General features: G+C 51.8%; 9 protein-coding genes across 9 annotated transcripts; 4 read left to right on the top strand and 5 right to left on the bottom strand.

Moving 5' to 3' along the window:
• Positions 1–89: 89 nt before the first annotated feature.
• Positions 90–1,296, top strand: CDEST_00843 (Putative histone H3/CENP-A, histone H2A/H2B/H3, histone-fold). Its single transcript, XM_062917002.1, has 3 exons — positions 90–511; positions 565–689; positions 753–1,296. The coding sequence occupies exons 1-3, from the start codon at positions 448–450 to the stop codon at positions 966–968; spliced, it is 405 nt and encodes a 134-aa protein (XP_062773053.1). The 5' UTR covers positions 90–447; the 3' UTR covers positions 969–1,296.
• A 490-nt stretch (positions 1,297–1,786) lies between these two features.
• On the top strand, positions 1,787–2,392 carry CDEST_00842 (uncharacterized protein). Its single transcript, XM_062917001.1, has 3 exons — positions 1,787–2,042; positions 2,104–2,183; positions 2,242–2,392. The coding sequence occupies exons 1-3, from the start codon at positions 1,823–1,825 to the stop codon at positions 2,389–2,391; spliced, it is 450 nt and encodes a 149-aa protein (XP_062773052.1). The 5' UTR covers positions 1,787–1,822; the 3' UTR covers position 2,392.
• A 1-nt stretch (position 2,393) lies between these two features.
• On the bottom strand, positions 2,394–4,743 carry CDEST_00841 (Putative creatinase, peptidase M24, peptidase M24B, X-Pro dipeptidase/aminopeptidase P). Its single transcript, XM_062917000.1, has 4 exons — positions 4,406–4,743; positions 3,251–4,340; positions 2,892–3,153; positions 2,394–2,828 (listed from the first exon to the last, which is right to left on the bottom strand). The coding sequence occupies exons 1-4, from the start codon at positions 4,647–4,649 to the stop codon at positions 2,403–2,405; spliced, it is 2,022 nt and encodes a 673-aa protein (XP_062773051.1). The 5' UTR covers positions 4,650–4,743; the 3' UTR covers positions 2,394–2,402.
• Positions 4,744–5,702: 959 nt separating this feature from the next.
• Positions 5,703–9,154, top strand: CDEST_00840 (Putative armadillo-like helical protein; the record flags this gene model as incomplete). Its single annotated transcript, XM_062916999.1, has 8 exons — positions 5,703–5,747; positions 5,802–5,983; positions 6,047–6,388; positions 6,441–6,573; positions 6,646–8,431; positions 8,487–8,671; positions 8,728–9,008; positions 9,070–9,154. 8 exons carry the CDS (start codon positions 5,703–5,705, stop codon positions 9,152–9,154), a joined length of 3,039 nt encoding a protein of 1,012 aa, XP_062773050.1.
• A 251-nt stretch (positions 9,155–9,405) lies between these two features.
• CDEST_00839 (Putative aminoacyl-tRNA synthetase, class I, rossmann-like alpha/beta/alpha sandwich) lies at positions 9,406–10,892 on the bottom strand (the record flags this gene model as incomplete). Its single annotated transcript, XM_062916998.1, has 5 exons — positions 9,406–9,863; positions 9,918–10,036; positions 10,130–10,245; positions 10,312–10,392; positions 10,560–10,892. The coding sequence occupies 5 exons, from the start codon at positions 10,890–10,892 to the stop codon at positions 9,406–9,408; spliced, it is 1,107 nt and encodes a 368-aa protein (XP_062773049.1).
• Positions 10,893–11,282: 390 nt separating this feature from the next.
• On the bottom strand, positions 11,283–12,542 carry CDEST_00838 (Putative small ribosomal subunit protein uS10). The gene is made up of 4 exons (XM_062916997.1): positions 12,431–12,542; positions 12,269–12,348; positions 11,765–12,192; positions 11,283–11,688 (listed from the first exon to the last, which is right to left on the bottom strand). The coding sequence occupies exons 1-4, from the start codon at positions 12,521–12,523 to the stop codon at positions 11,435–11,437; spliced, it is 855 nt and encodes a 284-aa protein (XP_062773048.1). The 5' UTR covers positions 12,524–12,542; the 3' UTR covers positions 11,283–11,434.
• Positions 12,543–12,875: 333 nt separating this feature from the next.
• On the bottom strand, positions 12,876–13,789 carry CDEST_00837 (Putative Fcf2 pre-rRNA processing). Its single transcript, XM_062916996.1, has 2 exons — positions 13,519–13,789; positions 12,876–13,304 (listed from the first exon to the last, which is right to left on the bottom strand). The coding sequence occupies exons 1-2, from the start codon at positions 13,726–13,728 to the stop codon at positions 12,924–12,926; spliced, it is 591 nt and encodes a 196-aa protein (XP_062773047.1). The 5' UTR covers positions 13,729–13,789; the 3' UTR covers positions 12,876–12,923.
• Positions 13,790–14,665: 876 nt separating this feature from the next.
• CDEST_00835 (Putative exocyst complex component EXOC6/Sec15, EXOC6/PINT-1/Sec15/Tip20, domain 2) lies at positions 14,666–19,705 on the bottom strand. The gene is made up of 13 exons (XM_062916994.1): positions 19,397–19,705; positions 18,325–19,335; positions 18,136–18,267; positions 17,978–18,079; positions 17,816–17,925; positions 17,627–17,762; positions 17,278–17,570; positions 17,038–17,194; positions 16,727–16,980; positions 16,172–16,674; positions 15,451–16,113; positions 15,219–15,381; positions 14,666–15,098 (listed from the first exon to the last, which is right to left on the bottom strand). The coding sequence occupies exons 1-10, from the start codon at positions 19,445–19,447 to the stop codon at positions 16,596–16,598; spliced, it is 2,325 nt and encodes a 774-aa protein (XP_062773045.1). The 5' UTR covers positions 19,448–19,705; the 3' UTR covers positions 14,666–15,098; positions 15,219–15,381; positions 15,451–16,113; positions 16,172–16,595.
• Positions 15,014–16,207, top strand: CDEST_00836 (Putative histone H2A/H2B/H3, histone-fold; the record flags this gene model as incomplete). Its single annotated transcript, XM_062916995.1, has 5 exons — positions 15,014–15,098; positions 15,219–15,232; positions 15,328–15,381; positions 15,451–16,119; positions 16,178–16,207. 5 exons carry the CDS (start codon positions 15,014–15,016, stop codon positions 16,205–16,207), a joined length of 852 nt encoding a protein of 283 aa, XP_062773046.1.
• Positions 19,706–21,049: the final 1,344 nt, after the last annotated feature.

Raw genomic sequence — 21,049 nt, 5'->3', positions numbered from 1 at the left:
ACGCGAGAAATCGCGTTTGCCAGCTGCCCCCCTGGTCGCAAACCCGAAAACCCGAGGGGCTGGTAAGTCTAAGAGATAGACTAGCAATTCCCAAGTTCGCTTCGTCACACCCGTGCCTGACTTTGTTGCTAACCGCCATTGTCGTTGCAAACCGATTCTTCAACCTGACTTTGCGGCTTACCACCACTCTCCTGATTATAAAGACCAATCGACATCCTCTAAGCTACCTCTGCGCTGTCGCCGCCCCGGTCTTCGCCGAGGCCTTCTTCCATCGACTTGATCGTCGCTTGCTTGACATCCAGCCCGCCGGCGCTTGCTGCATCCTTTGAGAAAGGATCGTTCCATCTCCGCTATCTCGAGCCTGAGATATTGTTCCATTGAAGCCTGCGCAAAGATCCTTACGGCCGCGGATACGCACCACGAGGCTGACAAGCTCTCGCTGGTGCTATGCCTCCTAGGAAGAGACAGTCGGACGCTTCACGTCGAAAATCGCGCCAGAGTGATGTACAACGTAAGACACCCGATGATCATGGCCACCAAGGCAAGACTCTGACCACTGTACAGCTGGTGACCCAATTCCCAACCGAGGCAAGCGACGCTACAGACCCGGCACAGTTGCTCTCAGGGAAATCCGAAAATACCAGAGCGGCACCCAGCTTCTGCTGCGTCAGCTTCCCTTCTCTCGACTTGTACGCGCCACACAATGCCCACTATTACTCGTCGATAAAAAACCTCTGCTGACATTCCCCTAGGTCCGCGAAATTGCCGAGTCGGTAAGACCCCGGGGAGAGGCGATGCGGTGGCAATCACAAGCAATACAGGCACTTCAAGAAGCCGCCGAGGCTTTCTTGGTTCACCTGTTTGAAGATACCAACCTCTGCGCTATCCACGCCAAGAGAGTGACCATTATGCAAAAGGATATTCAGCTTGCCAGGCGCATTCGGGGCGTCTGGGGTGGATTGGGTTGATTTCATTACGCATAGAGCCACAAGGCGAGAGAAACTTTTGCGCGGCTACCATGAGCCACTTGATTCCTGTCATTGCTGTACAATATACCCAGGTCATTGGTGGCGGTGGTTGGGTACGGAGTCTAAGGTGTTGGTGGCATTTTATTTTTGTATTTTTTCTGCTCCAACTCAATTGAATGTAGGGACCAGGACACGGTCATATACTGTAGTAAGTGTTGCGTAAGGAGAGGGAGGCATTCTCGATGGTTGGGAATGTCGAAGGGACATTCCACTGCGTTGCTGGAAGAGTGGTGATAACCAGGCACATTAATAGCATTGCATTATAGTGTACTCGGTGAGTTTGGTTCTCTTCCAATGTGAAACGTTCAAAAGAATAGTGGGAGCCGAGTAGTTACTAGAACCGGGGTACGCATCTGTCCTTTTGGTTGATGCATCCATAGCCTAATGCTTACCTACCATGTAAGTCGTAGCTAGCTTCAAGCTCAGTGACGAGGCAGGCTCCTTACGTCAGTGGGACGCAAAGTACTTATGTACCCAAGTTACGTAGGTACTTAGGTCCGAGGCTGTATCCGCTTTCTTTAGCTACCTTATCCTACCTGGTAACAATGCGCACCTAACTTGGCAACCTCGAGTTCGTCTAACGTCCCTAGATCGATCTCTCACCTACCTCATATATCCTGACTTCACCTTCTACAAAACATACCTTGTTTTCTACGCGGCCATACGTCCGTATCATCAACCTGTACACAAAACCGCTGGTCTGGACGTCTCAATCAGCTTTGGCAGCCGATAATCCTGCCGAGATCTCACGCACTCAATTCTTCAACACCATCACTCTTCAACCCTAATACACCATGAGTGGCCTTCTCTCTGCCAGATTCAGCGGTCGGCGCCTGGCATGGCCCGTCGGAACTGGCGTCTGCGTCGCCTACTCGCTGCATTGCCGACAAACGCCCAATCACCTCAACTTTCATCTCTCGCCACCCGCATCACAAGCTTCTCACGCCCAGAGGCGCTCCTTTGGGGGGTTGAGCCCCGATGCCATAAGGCAGCTCTCAAGTGGCACTTTATCTGGTATACTGGCCAGCCTACGATAGTCCAGCCACGAAAGCCTGCTTTGCTAACACGGCTGCAGGGTTCGGTGCCGGACTTCTGGTGGGCTTTTTGTCCCACACGTTGGTTCTATTCGCCGGTTTGATCATGTTTACCTCTTATGTACCATCTGCCTCCCTGGTGTCGCAGACCACATCACACGCTAACCTCGCCTTCGCAGCTTGCACACCGATATGGCTTGGACTTGCCGCGTCTTCTGGGTCTCAAGGAGCGACTGGGCAAGGCTGTTTTGGCAAAGCCATTCAAGAACGCTGTATTTCGGCTATCGTTTGCTGCTACCTTTACTCTTGCCGCTTTCGTCCACTTCTAGGCCTGCCCCTCCTATAAAGGCTGCGTCTCTCGTGTCAGCCATGTTAGGGTCAACGGGTCATCCTGGAAGTAGTGTTTGGTTTTCTGGAATATGTCTGCGTTGTGCGCGTTGAGCCAGGCCTTCTCTTCCACCGTCAGGAGGCTAGGTTCGATGAGATTTTGGCAGTAGGGGACCATAGTGACGTGCTCGAATCCCAGGTAGGGTTTGTCGCCAAAAGAATGCTTTGTCTTGACTTCCGTCACCATGGCCACGTTCTCGATTCTTATGCCGTATGATCCATCTTCATAGAAGCCAGGCTCGATTGACACGACATTGCCTGGCGCCAGGGCGACCTCGGCAAACTGGACGCGAGTACCGATGCCAATGGGGCCCTCGTGTACATTGAGGTAGGAGCCAACGCCATGCCCTGTTCCATGACGGTAATCGAGACCTTCTTTCTGCAAGACAAGCCACATTAGACATTCAATTTGAGAAAAGCAAGCTTAGGTATTTCCACTTACCCACAGGTGTTGACGAGCCAGGCAGTCAAGAGCGAAGCCTGTCGTTCCCTTTGGAAAGATGGCAGTGTCCAATGCAATGTTGCCCTTGAGCACTAGGGTATACGCAAGCTTCTCGGCCTCGGTCGGTTGTCCGAAGTGGAGCGTTCTCGTAGTGTCGGTCGTCCCATCAAGATACTGAGCTCCAGAGTCGCATAGGTAGATGGCAGCAGGATCGATAACGGAGCAAGCGCCACGCTCAGGCTTGTAATGGATTACAGCAGCACTTGGGGAAGGTTAACATCAGTTGCTCGTAGATGAAAAGCATGAGGGCGGGAGGAGTCGAGGAAGTGGGACAGTGACGGCAGGGAATGTCTACTTACTTTGCACCGGTCGAGGAGATGGTATCGAAGGACAGCCCAACGTAATCCTTTTGCTTCGACCGAAGCTGCTCCAACTTGTCAGCTGCCTGCACTTCGTCCAGTTTGACCTTCTTCGCGACTAGCTGATCCTCCAGCCAGGCAAAGTACTCGATCAAGGCAGCCCCATCTCGAACGTGGCAAGCCCTCATGCCAGCCATTTCGTTATCGTTCTTAACAGCCTTGGAGTCTCCGATTGGACTGCGAACCTCGTCAACCTGACCATCTCCGCCGAGGGAACATTTCAAGGCCCATGAAGCCTTAGTCGAGATCATAAATTTCTTGGAAGGGGCCCCCGATGTCGCCTCAGTAGGCTTGTCGGAAGATCGGAGGATACTAATGGCGTCGAAGATGGCCTCATAGGGCTTCACAATAACGTCATTGCCTGCAAGGTAGGCCCGAGTTTCCTCTCCCAGTTTGTAGTCGTCCACGTACAAGGTTGCCGAGTCTGATGTGATGATAGCGTATGAGAAGAAAACGGGGTTGTAGGGAATATCGTCGCCACGAAGGTTAAAAAGCCAGGCAATTTCGTCCAGCATGGAGACAACGAAGGCGCGTGAGTTCTTCTTGCTTAACTCTTGCCTCAACTCCTTCAACTTGGTCCCGACATCTTTGCCGCTGAACTTTACGGGCAATACCTTGACGGGGTTCTTGGGGCGAGTCGGACGGTTTCCAGCCCAAACAAGGTCTACCAAGTTCTCGTTCAAGGGTAACAGATCAGAGCCACCTGATCTCTTGATCCTTTCAGCAAGCTTCTTCGCGATTGAGCCCGTGACCAGCTCGGGGTCGACAGCAACAACTTTCCCACCGGCGGATTGCTCAGCAGACCATTCCTGCCAGGTGGGGACGTCTTGTAGGCCCTGCTTTAAGAGCAGCCAATTCTGGTCGAGCTGCTTCGAGGCCTGGTTGAAGTATCTTCCGTCAGTGGCCAAGGCTGCCTTGTCCAGCGTGACAACAGCACACCCAGCAGAGCCGCTGAAGCCAGAGATGAACTCTCGACGGCCATCGCAGCCAGCAATGTATTCGGAGGCGTGAGAGTCTTCGGAGGGGATGACTGTATAGGGTGGCAAGTCAGTATCTATGTCGCACTCCAGCAGGGACGTGGTTACGCGTTTTTACCATAGACATCGACGTTGCGCTCCTTCATCAGCTCTCGGAGCCTCGAGAGGCGACTGGTTGTGTCAATTCGCTCCATGTCGATGGCTGGAACTTGGTGCAATGCTCGACGGCCGAGGCCAATTGATGACGAGATACGAAGCCTACCGGCTGGTTGAATTGATAGGAACGGTGTTCTTGTCACTGGATATGCTGGGCCGGGTCGGCGGACGAGACTGAAGGCGGGACGAAGACTTCTCCTAAGCATGAAGAACAGAAGGGGATGAGGAGGTATCGAGTCTTTCTATGAGGGCAATCCCTTCACAACTGAAATATTGACTCAACACCAAAGGTGGCTTGACGTGCAGATGGCGGGGAAACGGCTGGACGGGCAGTGACGGGACAGTGAGGGGGCAGCAGTGGAAGGAGCACCGACCGAGTCGTGGTGGGGTAGCTCCAACCGCTCTGAATGCACAAGGCGCCTAGCTGTCATCAGAAGGTAGGTAGGTAGGTACCTTTACCTCATCGCGCAAGCTGATTCCCATAACAATAGACTATCTCTACCTTAGTAGGTACTTACCTAGGCATACGATTTTAAACCTCATCAAAACCCTTATCTGGTTACTCCGATACTCTAAGAGTCTTCCTCTTCTCTGATTTTCTCCACAAGAGTAGCGAACAGAAATTGTATCAAAAGCTTGTATCCGCTTGAATCAACCTACGGGTACTCTAGGCATAACGAAACAAACGCTCCTTCTAGGTACATTGGGCAATGTCTGCCCCACACTAGGTACACTTCGCTTCCGGCCCAATTCCGTCTCCTCGCCGTTGCGCCTACACCGTGACCACTGACCAAGGTACCCAACATTGGTTGGCTAGGTATCTTTGTCTTGCGCAATGCGCTACTTCCGTTTCTGGAGCATCGCAAGTATCTGGTGTCACTCCTTTAGTTGCATATCTGGGAACCTTCCATCATCGAGTATTTTCCAACAAGCAACAAGTCGACCTGCCAAGAGACCGTCAATCGCGAGAGAGTAAGAACATCTACTCATACTTTCACCTTGTTCGGCAAATCTGGCCTGGTTTTTTTTATTCCTTTCCGATTGGGGATTCAAAGTCTTTTGACAAACGTTGTTCCACCGCTCAGCATTTATACTCACACATTACTTTTGCTTGGCCTGAAGCCCGAGTCACGATTAAAGCTCTTGAGCCCGATCATCAAATCTCACGACGCCAACCCTTTCATTGCCCAGAGAGTTTTCCAACGGGCTTGCGAGGACAGCAGTATTGGCAGGCTAAGAACAGCTGTATCTTCAAAACCATGGAGAGCCCGATGCCGCCGTCAACCATCCAAGAGGCGGAAGCCGTTAGCTACCCGACTTACCTACAGCTGATTACACCTTTGGCTGACTGTACATAGCTCGTTTTGGCTCTTTATCAGCCGGCACCCCCCCAGACGATCGCACGAATTCAAGAGACCCTTCATCGCATGCAACGATCGCCATCCGGCTGGTGGATCGCTCGGGATCTTCTAGCCCACGCAGATGATAAGGTCAAGTTCTTCGGCGCCCTCACCCTGATCGTCAAGTTGAACACCGAGAGGTACGACCCCTTTTCTAGCATTGTTTCATCGTTTTCTCCCACAGTTACTGACGTGGCAGATAGCTCATCTTTGTCAGGCGACGATGCCTCAGAACTCCGTCAAAACCTGATTGGCTGGTTTGTCAAGTCACTGGACGATGGTTCTGGGGCCATGGTTATTAGAAAGCTGTCTTCAGCCTTGGTCACCCTTTTTCTTTGCTTCCCTTCTCAGTGGGAGTTGTGTATCCGCCATCTTTGCTGTTCTTTGTCCGAGGGAAGCGCTTTGCCTAGCGAAAGGGCTGATGGGTCTATAAGCACATCCCACGTTCTGCATACACTTCATTCTCGAAAACTCCAGGCAGCGCTGTGGTTCTCGGGGGCTCTGGTAGACGAAGCAGCCAAGGTGGAAATGAACTCAGCAAAACAGTAAGTGAGCCCTGGGGACATACGACCTTCACTCCTACTGACGACTTAGCAGCATGGGCTTATACGAGACGATTACCCGCAACATTCCAGACGCACTGGCTCTGATGTCTCACGGTCTCTCACGCCAGGTGTCTGCAGATACCATAGACCGCGTCATTCAGAAAGACTCTATCATTTGCTTGCAGGTAAGCCCCCCCCCCAAAGGCCTAATCGCATAATGCTTCGTCTGGAGCGTTTACTCACTTGACAACACGTAGTCTTGGGTTTGGTTCTCCCAGAGGGTATCGACACATCACGACGAGCTCATTCGCTCTCTACGTGAGTTGATCCAGCCTACGATTGCGGCCTTGGCTGAAGAGGAGTTGTACGAGGCGGCTGTCGAGCTACTTTCTGATATACTCTCCAACTACTCCGGTTTTCTGACGGAAGACCACTACGAATCTCTCTTTTCCCTCTTCGAGACCCAGTGGTCTCACGAACGCTATCAACGGCTTGTTGAGGGGGATTTCGAGTTCGATTCTATCCAGTTCGGGCAGCTCATGCTCGCACTTGGTGATTCCAAGGTCGAGGCTCTAATCCACAGCATTGATACCCGATCATCACGCTTTCTTGCGCGTCTGCGCGGACTGCTCTCTGCTCAAGGATACCCTGTCAGCGAAGACAAAATATTCGTCCCTGCCCTCGAATTCTGGTCTACCTATGTTGAGACGTTGACGGACAGCATCTACTCGGAGGACGAAGAGGCCAAGGCTTGGGTGTCCACGGCTACATCCCACGTTCTGGAAGCCATCTCTGCCGTTTGGCAGCGGATCGCCTATCCAGCTAGTAGTGTTCTTGCTGGCTGGGACTCGGCCGACCGGGCAGGGTTCAGCGATGCAAGGAAGGATGTCGCTGACCTTCTTCAATCGTCATTCACAGTGACAGGCCCATCATTGATCTCGACATTCGGAAATCTCACTCTTCAGTCTCTGTCGCCAGAGTCATGGTCAAATCTCGAGGCTTCTGCGTTCTGTCTGGGGTCTCTAGCTGATTGTGTGGCCGGCGACGCCAGGTGCGACGACACACTCAGGGCTGTCTTTTCTTCGCCCCTGTTCGACCTGCTACAGACATCGAGGGATAATATGCCAGGTCGTACACGTCAGACCTGCATATCTTTGATTGAGAGGTATTCTGACTACTTCGAGCGCGAGACGCAGAGCCTTCCGTCTGCGTTAAATTTGCTCTTCTCTGTCTTGGCCGACCCTTTGTTGGCTGGGCCTGCAGCGAAATCAATCCAACGACTGTGTTTCTCATCTCGGTCTATTCTAGCACCCGAGGCAAGTGCATTCCTGAGCCAGTATCAAAACATCGCTACGCAGAGCCTGCTAGATTGTCTAGCTGGCGAGCGAATCATGGGAGCCATTGCGGCTGTCATACAAGCTGTGCCTGACGAAAACTTAAGGCTAGGGCATCTTGAGGCTCTACTTTCCTTCGTTCAGCATGATGCTCGCAAGTCCATGCAGCTGCTGTCCTTGCCTAGGCTCCCGAGTGATGCAGCGGGCAATACTCTTGACATTCATCGTTGTTCGACGTTGACCGAACAATCCGAACTCCCTCTCCACATGGCCTCGAGGGCGTTGAGGTGTCTAATTAGCATTGGGAAAGGTTTACAGGCCCCGAGCGATGCCCCTTACGACTTAGAGAGAGAGAAAGACTCATTCTCGACCTCCCAAAATCCAAGACTTGGCCAGATACAAACAGAGATTCTGTCCCTGGTTGCCCAGCTGCAAACCTCGTTCCCGCAAAGCGGTGAAGTGGCTGAGAGTGTCTGTAACATCTTCAGGACAGGGTTCTCAGAAACTGAGGCTGGTCCATTTGTCTTTCCTCCTCGGCTTGTTTGCGACTATCTCACCCAACAAACGTCCCAAACACCTCGCATTGGCTTGTTTGTAAGCACAGCCTGCTCGTTCCTCAGCTCTCTGGGAAACATGAAAAGGAGCGACGTGGACGAAATTAGAGCCAAGCTTCTGGGATGGGTCATAGGCCTACTTCAGCAACTGCCAGGTAAAGAGTTTTTAAAGCCCGCCCAGATGCACTGCTGACAGATTTGGCTTCACAGAACCAGATTCCGACACGGAACTGGCGCAGAACGGCATTGAGTTCACGAATCGTCTGATCACGCGGGAGGCCGCCGCCTTATTTCATGCCGACTGTCTTCCGCATGCCGAGTTTTTATTCATGTACACGTTGCGGGTACTAGATGGACGCGAACCACTGCCGAAAGCGGCAGCCGCTGACTTCTGGGTTCGTTACATCGCGAGGTGCACCTTTGGTTGATATCGTGCTAACATAGGACCCAGGCAACATTCATGACACTGAAAACCGGGGATCAAGAGGCACAAAAAACGATAGAACACGCCATATCCCAGCTCGGCCCGTTGCTCGCTCACTCCATCATCCGCAACGTCGGTGGAAATGCCTCAAGGAGCGAGTTGGACAAGCTGAGCGAACCTCTAAAGAAAATGGTTAATCACCATGTCAAAGCTCGCACATGGCTCGAGCAAGCTCTACATGATCCGTCATTCCCTGGGCATCAAATTTCCACCGAAGAGAAGGCTGTTTTTCTCAAGAAGATCATCGGGTGAGTCGAAACACCTGAGTGGAAGGGAGGGATGATTATCAATGCTAACTTCCGCCTGTAGTCTCAGGGGTGCAAGAGGAACCAACCAAGTCGTACGAGAGTTCTGGCTCTCTGGACGGGGATCTAAATTCGCCTATGCCTCTTGAGGCCGGTGCAAGATGCCTGCTGAAGGGTCAATGAACATTATAGGAGGGCCTCGGCAATTGGAATGTCGCGGTGTGCGAAGGAGGTTCCATGATGGACACTCATTGATGGTATAAGGTTCCGTACGTCGCTCTACAGGCCTTTGGAGACATGATAGGTACATATGGTACATGTTGGTCTGGCAGAAATCCGGGGGGGGGAAGGAAATGGCTGTATCGGGAAAATTGCTGGACGAACAGCTGCCAAATTGGCTTCAAAGCCCAGTGGCTACTCGTACGGCGGCCATGGTTTCCTCGGCGCTGAGACGGGCCTTCTTGGCCCCCTGTGCCTCGACAGCGTCGAGATATTTTCCCTCGTCGGCTGATAAAAAGTTAAAGTAACGCTCACGAATTCCGTCAAGCCCCTGGACGACAGCTGCAGAAACGGCCTGCTTGAGGTCTTTAAGGGACTCTTGAGAAAGAGATTCGGCCAGCTGGGCCGGTTTTCTTCCCTGGGCGTCGAAAATTGACAGTATTTCCAACAAATTTGACACCCCGGGCCGGTTGTCCGGATCATAAGAAATGTGATTTGAGGAGTCGGTCCGGGCGCACATGATCTTTTTGTGAATCTCGTCCGGCGTGTCGGTGATGAGGATGCGTGACCTGGGGTCAGCAGCTGATTTTGACATCTTCTGCGTAGGTTGCTGAAGCGACATGACCCGCCGAGCCGTAGCTGTGCGTAGTTAGTTAACCAAGTTCGGACAACACGCGTTATGGATGAGCTTACATGTGATGGTCTCCGGGGGCACGAGGTGCGGGCCAAAGTTGTGGTTGAAATTGGTCACACATTCACGAGCAAACTCGAGGTGCTGCCTCTGATCGTCGCCTACAGGGACATGTGTGGCACTGGAAGGACGGTTAGCGGGGTGCAACCAATATCCGTCACGGCACTCAAATATTTGCCAAGGTGAGGTGGTCAGTTGGAGGAATCCTACGAACCGATGAACGAGGATATCTGCAGCCTGCAGAACTGGATAAGAGAACAAGCCAAGCTTCAATGATGCCTTGGCACCCTCATCGAGGATTGTAGCATCAGAAGAGAGCGACAACTTGCTCTAGAGAGATGTTATGACTTTAGCAACTGAGAAAGCGGCCAAACACACAGCAATGGTTCAACTGACCTTCCACTGCGTCATACGGGACAAGTAACCCATAGAAGCTGTACAGCTGAGAATCCACATGAGTTCCGAGTGAGCCGAGACCTATAACTGAGGCAATTAGCACATAGTTTCAGTCTCAATACATAGACGAGTGAGTAAGGTGGCGAGAGAGAGAGAGAGAGAGAGAGAGAGTGTGTGTGTGTGTGTGTGTGTGTGTGTGTGTGCGCGCGCGCGCTGCAATGGTACTTAGAGAGAGGGTCACCTCATACGGAAGATTGATAAAACAGTGTCGAGCGTTCGGGGTCGATACCAGCAGCTAACAGGGCGGCCAGCGTCTCCCTCTTCCATTGCTTCAGCTGCTTCGCTTGTTGAGGTACAGTGATAGCGTGTAGGTCAACGACAGAATAGATAAGCTTGCAGAGGTCGGTCGGCTCGCTCTGGAGCTGCACCCATTGCCGAATGGCGCCAGCGTAGTTGCCCAAATGGGGCGTTCCCGTGGGTTGAATACCTGAGAAGACAACCTTGGGCTTCTCAGTCGATGCGGCACGTCGTCCGTCCGAGATCCTAAATCGGCGGGCTACCGGTCTCATGTGCCGCCACATGGCGAGAATCGCTTGCTCTGGCACTCGCCGAAAACGATCGCCTAGCGCCAAAAGAAAATCGAGAAAGGGGGAAGTGAGAAGAAAAAACAATTTTATGATGTGGTGAGTCTATGCCACTGGAAAATCTCTGCCTGTATGCTCAATTTCAGCTGTTGGCGACAGGAGGCAATCTGACTGCACCAGGAGCAATTAAGAGAATTGGTGACAAGCTCGGCCGGCGATTGTCCAGAATGTCAAGCACGGGCCTGTTCACCGACAGCTAAATTACGAGTGAGTCGTTGCGGTGTATTGTTATATCGGGGCGTTGCAAATTTCCCTTATTGCTCCGTCGCCACAGGGTCCTCCAAACGAGTGTCAGTTCGGTAGAACATGTGACTAGTGGGAAGCCTGGGGACAATGGCGACAGGTGGATTATTTCTGGAAACACCCTTTCATACGGGTTCTCGCTATGATATACAGAGGCGCATAAGGCCCATCTAGATACGTAGTACAAATCGACTGATCGCCGCATCCATCATTATCAATGGAGCCCTTCCAAATTCTCAAGAGTCGGCATCTGATGCTGCCGCCGCTGCCTCCTTTCTCTTGAGCGCCTCCTCCCGCTTGTACCGGCCCTGGACAAACCGGCGCTCACCTTCTGCCCGTTTGTCACTGTCGATATCGAATCTTACCTTGTCTAAGAACTCTTCCACCTTCTTGACTGTGTCCAGGTCCCGATTTTGACCCAGGTGGCTCCACTTGGACTCGATGACCTCGCCAGCAGCTTGGTCGATGGTGTCCATGGTCTTGCCAACGCCTGGGGAAATTGCAATGTTAGTGCTGAAATACAGAAGCAGACAAAAGACTGCGCGGAGATCGACAAGGTCACATACCCAGCTTGTCAAAGTCCCAGACATTGGCCTTCATGCCGATGCCGTAGTACGCGTGTTTCTGCAGAAACGCTAGCCAAAGTTGCACGGTCTCCGGATTCCCGTCACGGATCTGGACGAGGCGACGCAACGTGACGCGCTCAAAATTCTCTTGCGACTTCTTAAAGATAAAACTACTCCGCGGGACTGTCCATCGTTCGGTGATTCGGGGAAGAGGCACGGGGCCAAAAGCCGGAAGCTTGAGGTAGTAGGCGGCACGGAGGGCAAAATCGGCGAAGAACTCAAGGTTCCTCAAACTGTATGAGCGCAGCTGAAGGTCGCATGATGGAATGCCATATTCGGCCTCGCGTCGGAGAGGTTGAAGGTAGAGGGCTTGTATGCTTCGAGGGTATCGCGGATCGTCCTGCTCGTTCTTGGCAAGAACATTTTCCCTACAAACCGACGGGGAGTTAGCATAACATACGGAATATGCGCAGGGCGACCCAGAAGGTTATGAGTGGCGCTTACGACGCTTCAGGCTTGCCGAATGTGGTCTGTTGCGTGCTTGTGGCGAGGCTACGAAGCCATGGCTGTCGCTGAGCGATAGCCTGAAAGAATAGAACGAAACTATTAGCTTGCAAGCCCCTTCGTGTTGCCTGCGATTGCATCGTAAAGGCGGGATGAACAGACCTGTGTCGTTGGCCGTGCCAGGCAGCGGGCCGTCGGGCGTAGTAGTGATGTTACACGCATGGTCTCCGAATGCGTGACAACCGCCGTTGCCATTCAACTCGTGGTGTCGAAGGAAGTAAGATTTGTACCAATCCTATAAAATCTGGAGGTCCCGCAAAATATTCATATAAAGGAGGATAGGAGTCGCTTCAAGTGGGATATCGATAAGGCGGGTAAACTTTCATGCATACATATTTGCATCGATTCACCTTTCTACTCTCCCTACACTACATACGCCAGTTTCGATTGATTTCGATTTGTTGGCAAGGTGCTCGTCTTGCTCCCTCTCAGCAAGATGAAGAAGTATCCAAAACGAAATAGTAGCTTTATCCATTTCCCTGGCACATATGTGATATCACCAGGTTGAGAGAGGCAAGCCACCACGATGTAATCAAATCTACTGCAATGGGACGATGGGTAATCTGGACTGGGTATTGTGTATTGAGTGTTCTGCTTAATGACGGTTGCGCCGGCGGCGCTCAACCAATTTCTTGTAGTGCGCCTTTCTGCCGCTTGCCTTCTTCACCTGGATATTTTCGTACTTGGATCTGAACTTGCCCGAGGCTTTTTCAGCGCTAAGCAGCTCATCCACAAGCGTCTGCTTCCTCTCCTTGCGTGTCAAGCGAGCGCTATGGAATTCGGTAGGGCCTTCAACGATGCGTCCCACATGGGCATACCGCGGCATTTTGGCCTTTAGTGACTCCTTCTTGTAGTGCCGCTTGGGATCAATGGCAGTTCCTCTCATATGGAGGATCTGCAAATCCCGTTTCAGGTCGGGGTCGTTGGGATCCGTCTTAGGAATCCCAAACCAGCCTGGGCCAGCATTGTCATGTATCTAACAGATTTCGTTAGCAAGCATTCAAGACATGTTGCCAACGACGTATCAAAATGAAGAGTATTCTCATTCAGAGTAACTATGAAAACAAATGATCATTAGGGCGTGGTGCGGTAACCCAATACGGGCACCGGCACCACATCAAGAAGGTTAAGCAAGGGATTGCTTATCATCAGGAGAAGGGGGAGAACGTAGAGAATACACGGCAACATACCTTGTCCTCCGCTGGCCTAGGATCGCGAAGCGTAATGCTTTTCGACTCTTGCGCTTTGGGCTGGGCCTTTGATTCCAGAGTCGGATCGACAGGCGCGGCCGCGATGGCGATCAAGCTGCAATCCTTCGGCCGCGACAATTGTTTAGTCGCTAGGCGACTTGCCGCTTCTTTCAGGAGTTCATCGAGGCGCTCATCACACAGCTCTGGCATAGCGGTGAAGTGCGATTGAACCGTGAGAGTCGAAGGGGAACTCGGCTTTGAATTCAGACGGTCGAAGGAAGGAAATTCGACGAAGATTCGGGTAGTTGGGAATTTTTTTCTTTCTTAAACCACGTGGGGCGAGCTGGAAATGGGGTGGAGACGAGTGAGGCATGTACTGAGTACTGTGTACATCGTAGAAATAATTAGGTAAGGCGCGCGACAAGGCCGGACTTCATCTTGCCTCAGGCACCACTCTCTTCCCAACCGCTCAATTACTAGGTAGGTACCACATGGGTCATCGACTTTGACCATGAGCCGCGTCATTTATGACCGACTGGCAGTGTCTAAAGACGGTGAGGATTGAAGAGGGTACGCCGCCCGCCGTCGTGACTGTACGAGAACGCCTGAAAGGCATCCATGTGAGCTCCGTTTTGTAGACAACCAAGCCCTGACAAAATACATCAATAATTTACCAAGGTAAGGTGGTTGGGTCCAAAGAGGCTTGCTGACAGACATGATGAGTGCCCAATCTTGAGGGTATCTGTCGAGTAACCTTGCTCGCTGATGCATGCCCTTCGCTCGTAGGCACCATTGGTCGGGCCGCATGGCTGCTACCTGAAGGCCTGTGCAGCTAAATGTCGAGGAAAGATATTTGCAAGTACTTTGCTAGCAGCCGCAATCGCAACTGTGCGATCTGGTTCGGCCGCTGACTGATAAGATGGCAGCATCCTCTTGTGTCGAGTGCAGCTATTCCTAACTCACTGACGCGTCACTTCCTTCTTTTAAGTTATGTTATGCCTTGAAGTCACACTCGAGTGTTGCACGTAATAGATTCGAGCTATACCGCGGCAGTCTTTATCAGTCTAGGTATTGCATCTGATCCCTTCGCCGTCACGCAGGGTGCCTAAATTTAAGGTACTTGAGGCGAGCACAGATACATCTTCCCCACAAGTAAGGTATCTATCTCCTTCAACGCTCTGGTGCACTCTAGCCGCCCCCGATGGCCCAAAGTACTGGCCACTAACTTATCTGCGCTAGAGACGAAGTTGAACAGTGGGGTTTTCTGCAGGGAACGTCGTGCGCCTACAGCAAGCGGTCCTGTGCCAACCTACCTACCTCACGAACGGGTTCCTTTCGCGACACAACACCGCACCCGACTCGCGCCATCTGGCAGAGGTACCTACCTCCCTTCACCTCACCTTAGTCTTGGTCCATAATTACAGCGCGCACCTCACGCTACTCGAGCATCGCTTTTCGCCTCCACGACCCTCACGCCTCGGCCAAACATATCGCAATGGATCCTCAGAATCAATCCGGCTCCCATCCCCAGCAGGGCCGGCCCCAGCCTGTTTACGACACAACGCATGGCGGTCACTACGGTGAGTAAAGAATGGGAAATAGCAATGCCCTCCCTTACCTATGGCAGGCGCAACGCGTGCACTGCGTGCGCGTCACCTCTGTTTGCTCCCATCATACTGACGTTTTTCTCCTCCATCTAGGCGCGAGCGCTGCGGTTCGTACCCCCCTTGATTCATGAACACGACTTTCTGCCTGCGATGGCTAGCTCTCCTCCATCAAGCGACTGCGTCTAACCACGTCCAAATATAGCTCTCCGCCCAGGGTTTCGCTCCCGCCGAACTCTACACCGGTCCTTGGGCCAATGTGCGTGTGCCCCCATATCCCAGCAGCAATGCGAGCGCCTGACAGACTGACGCGCTCTTACAACCGCAGGTTCACCAGGGTTTGACCGGACAGTACAAAGACATCTTGACAACCTACTGGCAGCAGACGATTAATCACTTGGAGAGCGATAATCACGACTACAAACTGCATCAGCTGCCCTTGGCCCGCATCAAAAAGGTCATGAAAGCCGACCCCGAAGTCAAGATGATCTCTGCCGAAGCGCCGATCCTCTTTGCCAAGGGTTGCGATATCTTTATCACCGAGCTTACCATGCGCGCCTGGATTCACGCCGAAGAGAATAAGCGCAGGACTCTGCAGCGCTCTGACATAGCATCTGCGCTAGCCAAATCGGACATGTTTGATTTCCTCATCGATATCGTGCCCCGCGAAGAGGCTTCGTCCCATGCCAAAAGAACTGCTGGTCAAGCTGCTCCTGCTTCCCAAGGCGTCCCGGCCCAAGCCGCTTCCCAGATACCAGGCCAGCATGGTTCCTTGCCACAGGCCACCAATCACTCTTCCTCATCCCATCCCATGGCTGCAACTGACTACGGCCTCGCTGGCCATGCCCTCGGCCCTGATCAAGACTACCGGCAGAACCCCAACATGTACCCTGGCCAAGTACAGCCAGGCCCTTCGGCTCCCTACGGCCAAGCTCAACAACCCATGTATGGCGAGATTGAGGGAATGTACGGATACGGGGGGATGCAGCCTCAGCAGGTAAGTAACCTCTCAACAGACGGTATCGTGTGGTGGGGATTGTCTAACATATCTATAGCCGCCTATGTCCTCCGAGGAATTCGAGTAGAACTATTCGGTATCAAGAGTGCATAGTCTGATTGCCTCTGTCCTTGAATGCCACAGCTGACGGGAAGGGGCATAAATATTGTTTCTGTTTGGGTCTGGCGTCGCGGCGTTGAATGCATTATTGACGACGAGAGCCATCATGACGTAAAGGCATCGGGTCTGCCAATGCTCACGATGGGGTGGACCAGGTGACGTTGTCTGAGTGCGAAGGAGAGAGCCAATGCAGCCTGGGCTTCTGCCAGTCTGGTAGCAGTACGAGAGAGAAAATACAACTGATTGGTTGTCGCAGCGAGCTTCTAGGCGTGGTATCGCGACACTGGGTGCTTGGGATTGATGATCCAGCAAGTGTACATATCCCCCCACAGCTCCAGTGATGCAAATGAGGTACTTTACTTCATCATACCGAATCGGGAGGAGAAGTTGGCGAGAGGAGCGCTGCGGGTAGGACCTTGGGCATTGGAAGTAAGCCTGTAATTTTGTCAGGCGGTTTCGAACAATGAAGGGGAGGGCCGAGACATACTTCTCCAACAGAATGGGACCGTTTAAGGCGTCAACGCGGCCATACTTTTTGTTGCGGATGGAGATGTCAAAGAACTCGTCATGGTTGTCGGACTGCATTAGGTTGATGGTTTGTTGTAGTTCGTCCAGGTTTTCTCGGAGCATGGCTCCATTCTCGAGACTGTCAACAAACTCGGTGAGGTATTGCACGTCGTTTGCCAGTGCAGCAACAGCATTGGTATTGATATGCTTGACGTCAGAAGACAATGGTAACGCCTACATAGCATGTATTAGCGAGAAACGCGGTTAGACCAGCACAGGAGGGAACCTGACAAGAATCTTGTTGGCGGCGTGGCTGAGAGCGTCAAAGTAGATGAGTTCCTTGATCTCTCGCGGCAGGCCAAGAAGCGTGGAATTCATGATATTGGACAGGTATCGGGTCATCGTCTGCATATAACTGCTGGGATCGGGAGATGATGCGGTTGCCATCCTATAAGATGGTGTTAGATTGGATCAATCCATATGGTGTTGCGACTCGTCTCAATCTTGTCGTCTGATTAGACTGATACATACCAGTCATATTCGGCGGTATCCACCAGGTCATCGATCTTGGAGTTGACGAGTTCGAAAATGCGCTTCTCGGCCGTCTTTTTGTTGTTTCGGAACTCCTCTGTGGCAACGAGTGTGACAGGGCCGCCAGCTGACGTAGACGATCTCGCTCTGATGAGGAGCTGCTCAAGTTCTTGGCAAGCAGCTTCGAAGTGCTCAAGATTGATAAGAATCTGCACGATCTGCCCAAGGTACTGGGAGCTCAGTCTCTCGACAAGAGACTTGCAGACCTTCTCTGTCAAAAGCTCATCCAGGGACTACGAATAGTATGATCAGCAAATTGTCTTGCTCTTTGGTTCAAAGGATCTGTTACCTTGCGGAGCGTATCGTCGATGATGTTAGGATGCTGAAAGTGATCATCGGAGAAGAAGTAGAACTGGTTCAAGAAGTTTCGAATGTCGATACAGCAGAGTGGATACATTTGCGAGAATGGCAACACGCAGGGGAAACTGAATAATGGTTAGAAGTCAGGCAATCGGCAGGCGGGGGTTGAATAGACTACCTGAGCTCTTCCAGAGATTTTTCTTGAGAGAACCAGCTGACGTTCACCACCTTCTCGTACTCCTCGCGGGTGTTGATGGCCATGGGCATGTAGTCATCCGTCGAAACAATCTAATTTCGTCAGGTACGTAACGCACCGCAGAAACAGAATGGAGGCGCCTACCTCTTGGAAATCTTCGCTGAATCGTCGCTTCAGAAGCTCGGCATATTTATCAAATAGGGTAAGGAGGAAGTTGTCGAGCATGGATACAGAGTATCCCCAACCCTAGCAAAATTCGGCTTCAGGTAATGTCAGGATGGCCAGAGAACTGGAAACCTCACCTCCATGGTTTGTATGAATAGAGCTATGACTCCCTTGATCTTGAGAAGAATTTCGGCATTGCTTACATCGTTTAGCGCCTGTGAGGTAAGTGTGATGGCTGTGTGACACATAGAGTCCCAGAGCTCGTCAACCTGATGGTCTGTTAGCAGCTGCATCGAAACGAACGACTGATTGAAGCATGAACCCACATCAACAGCAGATCGTAGGTGAGGAACACGCCGCATAGTCGCCTTCTCAATGATGGCAAAACCAGCGATGCCTTCAAGTAAACTACTTAGTGAAGACTCGTCATCTGCAACGAGTCCAATAGTACTTGGTAGCAGCAAGTCTTTCTGCTGTCGGCGAGTCGTGGCATACTCAGCACGGAACTTATCGCTCTGTCCCAGGGCGTCGTGAATGTGCAGACATTCGAAGAGTGGCGTAAAATCAACCTGCAGCTCTTCGTTGTCAAGTACATCGAATTCCTCGCTCTCGTCAAAAACCAGCTCGGTGGATGAGTTGAGTCTGAAGTTATTCAAATAGCTATCGCGTTCCACACGTTCTCTCTGTCTCGCCCTCCTAAGCTCGGTATGATAGAACGCAACCTCGCCGAGGAACTGTGAGGTTTCGCGGATGCGAAATAGCCAGGTGTTTAGGTCAGTCATGACAGCTTCGGAAATGGTTTTCTGTGACGCTGGTATTGACTTTTGGATTACATCCGCTAGCTTGTGTTGGGTGGCATATTTGTTCTGGATCGTCGGAATCAGATGCTCATTCTGAAGGTCCTCAAGAGATTTGAGTGCCGCGTAATACTTCTTCTTGCGGATCAGGTCGTGGGCATGGTTGACGGCATGCAGAATCTTGAGGGATTCTTTCAGTGCGTCGGATGCATCGGCTATATTCTGCCGTACAGCCCTCGTGTTTACTAGGGCTTGCTTTTGATCGGCAAGCTTCTCTGTGCTTGCTTGAATGGACTGGTTTAGCCTCAGGATCTCTGCCGTGAGCGCGACGGTGCCCTCGCGTACGCTCTGTAGCTGGTTCACCGAACCCAGAAACTCTTCGTGCTTTGTCAACCCTATTCTCTCGATTTCGGCTTCTCTCTCTTCGGAGTACCGGACCAGATTCTGCATCAACGAAGGGGTTCGATTCGAGAGCGAGGCATCTTTGAGGACAGGGATGAGTCGATCGAGGAAGTCTGTGTCGGTCGAGGTCAGGATGATCTGGATGACTCCGAATCAGTACGCGCAACTCTCGCACAAAGGGTTAAGAGCCGAATATAACCTGCTGGACAGCTGCGCCGTAGTCATTGTAGGTCTGCGGACGTCGAGGCATGCTGGGCCATGACCTTGACAGTCCTGCGCGGCTCGTTGAACTTGGTGGAAGTGCTTTCGTCGTCAGAATTAGGTCTGAGCTCGTGTGTGCAAACAAACTATTGTTACCAATATGCCAGCGACATATGTATGGGGTGTAACGACTGTAACCTCCAAGGATGAATATTGGGGTTGACGAGGTTCAGCTGGTGACAAGAGTGATGTTCGAGACGTTAGATGTCCTTGCTCGGGGAAGTGACAGCAGCATGAGGCTCTTGGTGGGACACTCAGTGACGCTAACGGGATTTACCCCAGGTGGGTGTGCACTGTCCCGCTGCCACCGTGCTAGGTACCTTTACCTACCTTGGCTTGCTTAGGCACCGTACCAGGTAGACATGTGGTGTGCCGTGTGGGGGGCCATGGGGTCGACCTAAGGGTGGGTCTTTTCGCCTATCTACACTGATGCTAGAAGAACATCGCCATAATCAAACGACATTCAATGCAGTCTTCCTGTCTTTATGTGTTTATACAAAGTGCTAGACTTGAGCACCGGCTCCTATACATTTATTCCTACCTACGTACGTTAGGCCGACAATATTGTACACTCAAGGTTGGGAATGTACCTGTGACATATTTTACTGCTCTAATTACTTTAGTTCCTGTATCCTGATACAGCTTCTTGATCAGAAAAAGCAGTACAGGGGTTAGAGCCAGCAACATCGATCAGTGTGCTTTTAGTCTGCAGGTTTGTTTCGGGCATCAAGTATTCAATTGCTCTTTGGAAGGCTTGTTTCATGCCGTGCATGACGAAACGCTGGTGTTTTTCCCACCTGAACATAGAATGCCAATGTCTTCTGGTATCTCAAAGTGAGTATCAGATGTCCCGGGAGCTTTCCTTCTGGCCAATAACGAACGCCCTCTTATGACAACGAAAACTTCAAGGTGTATGGTTCCTCGTAAAAAATCCATCTCTACCCAAGAACACAAATGAGAATCCACCGAGTAACTTCAAGCACAGATAAAGCACCCCGAGATACCTGCCTGCAGTTGTAGCTATACAACACCAGTTTGATTGCTGGTTTTGTGGTCTGTGTTTTCTTCACTTGTTAATGTGGGAGCCAAGTGCCTGTTCATAATACTGAAGGCATCGTCTGTGGCAGCAAAGAGTTCGGAAAACGCGGTCACCGGTCTTATTTGTACCTCAATCGAGGTTTGCTTGACGACAACTAGGTTTGCGAAATGGATGAGGAGAGAGTCAATGAAAGAGTCTGCCTGCCGGGCGTGTACTAGTCCGCCCAAGCGAACTTCTCGTTGTTGCCTTTCCAGCTTTGTCCGAGGGTCCTTTCCTACTATCACTCAATATGGCGACGCGCTCCTTCCTGCTGCGCGACTATTATCCCTCCCGTCAAGCCACGTCTCCCCCCCCTTCGTTTCCTTGTTATAATTAATCTCTCTCCTTCTTCTCGCTTCTTGTTTTGAGCTCCTGTAGAGCCCACCACTTCGACTTGTTCCGCAGGTCTACCACCATCATCACATTGGCGCCGTCCCAACCTCGAAGTAAAGTAGTTGTCTACGGACAGCCGTTACATACACCTCACCGAGTGCTGTACTTTCTCTCTGTACG

The sequence above is a fragment of the Colletotrichum destructivum genome, chromosome 1 (assembly GCF_034447905.1).
Source record: "Colletotrichum destructivum chromosome 1, complete sequence".
Classification (NCBI taxonomy): Eukaryota; Fungi; Ascomycota; class Sordariomycetes; order Glomerellales; family Glomerellaceae; genus Colletotrichum; species Colletotrichum destructivum.
The sequence above is the reverse complement of the archived record's forward strand: the minus strand, read 5'-3'. Positions and strand labels throughout refer to the sequence as shown.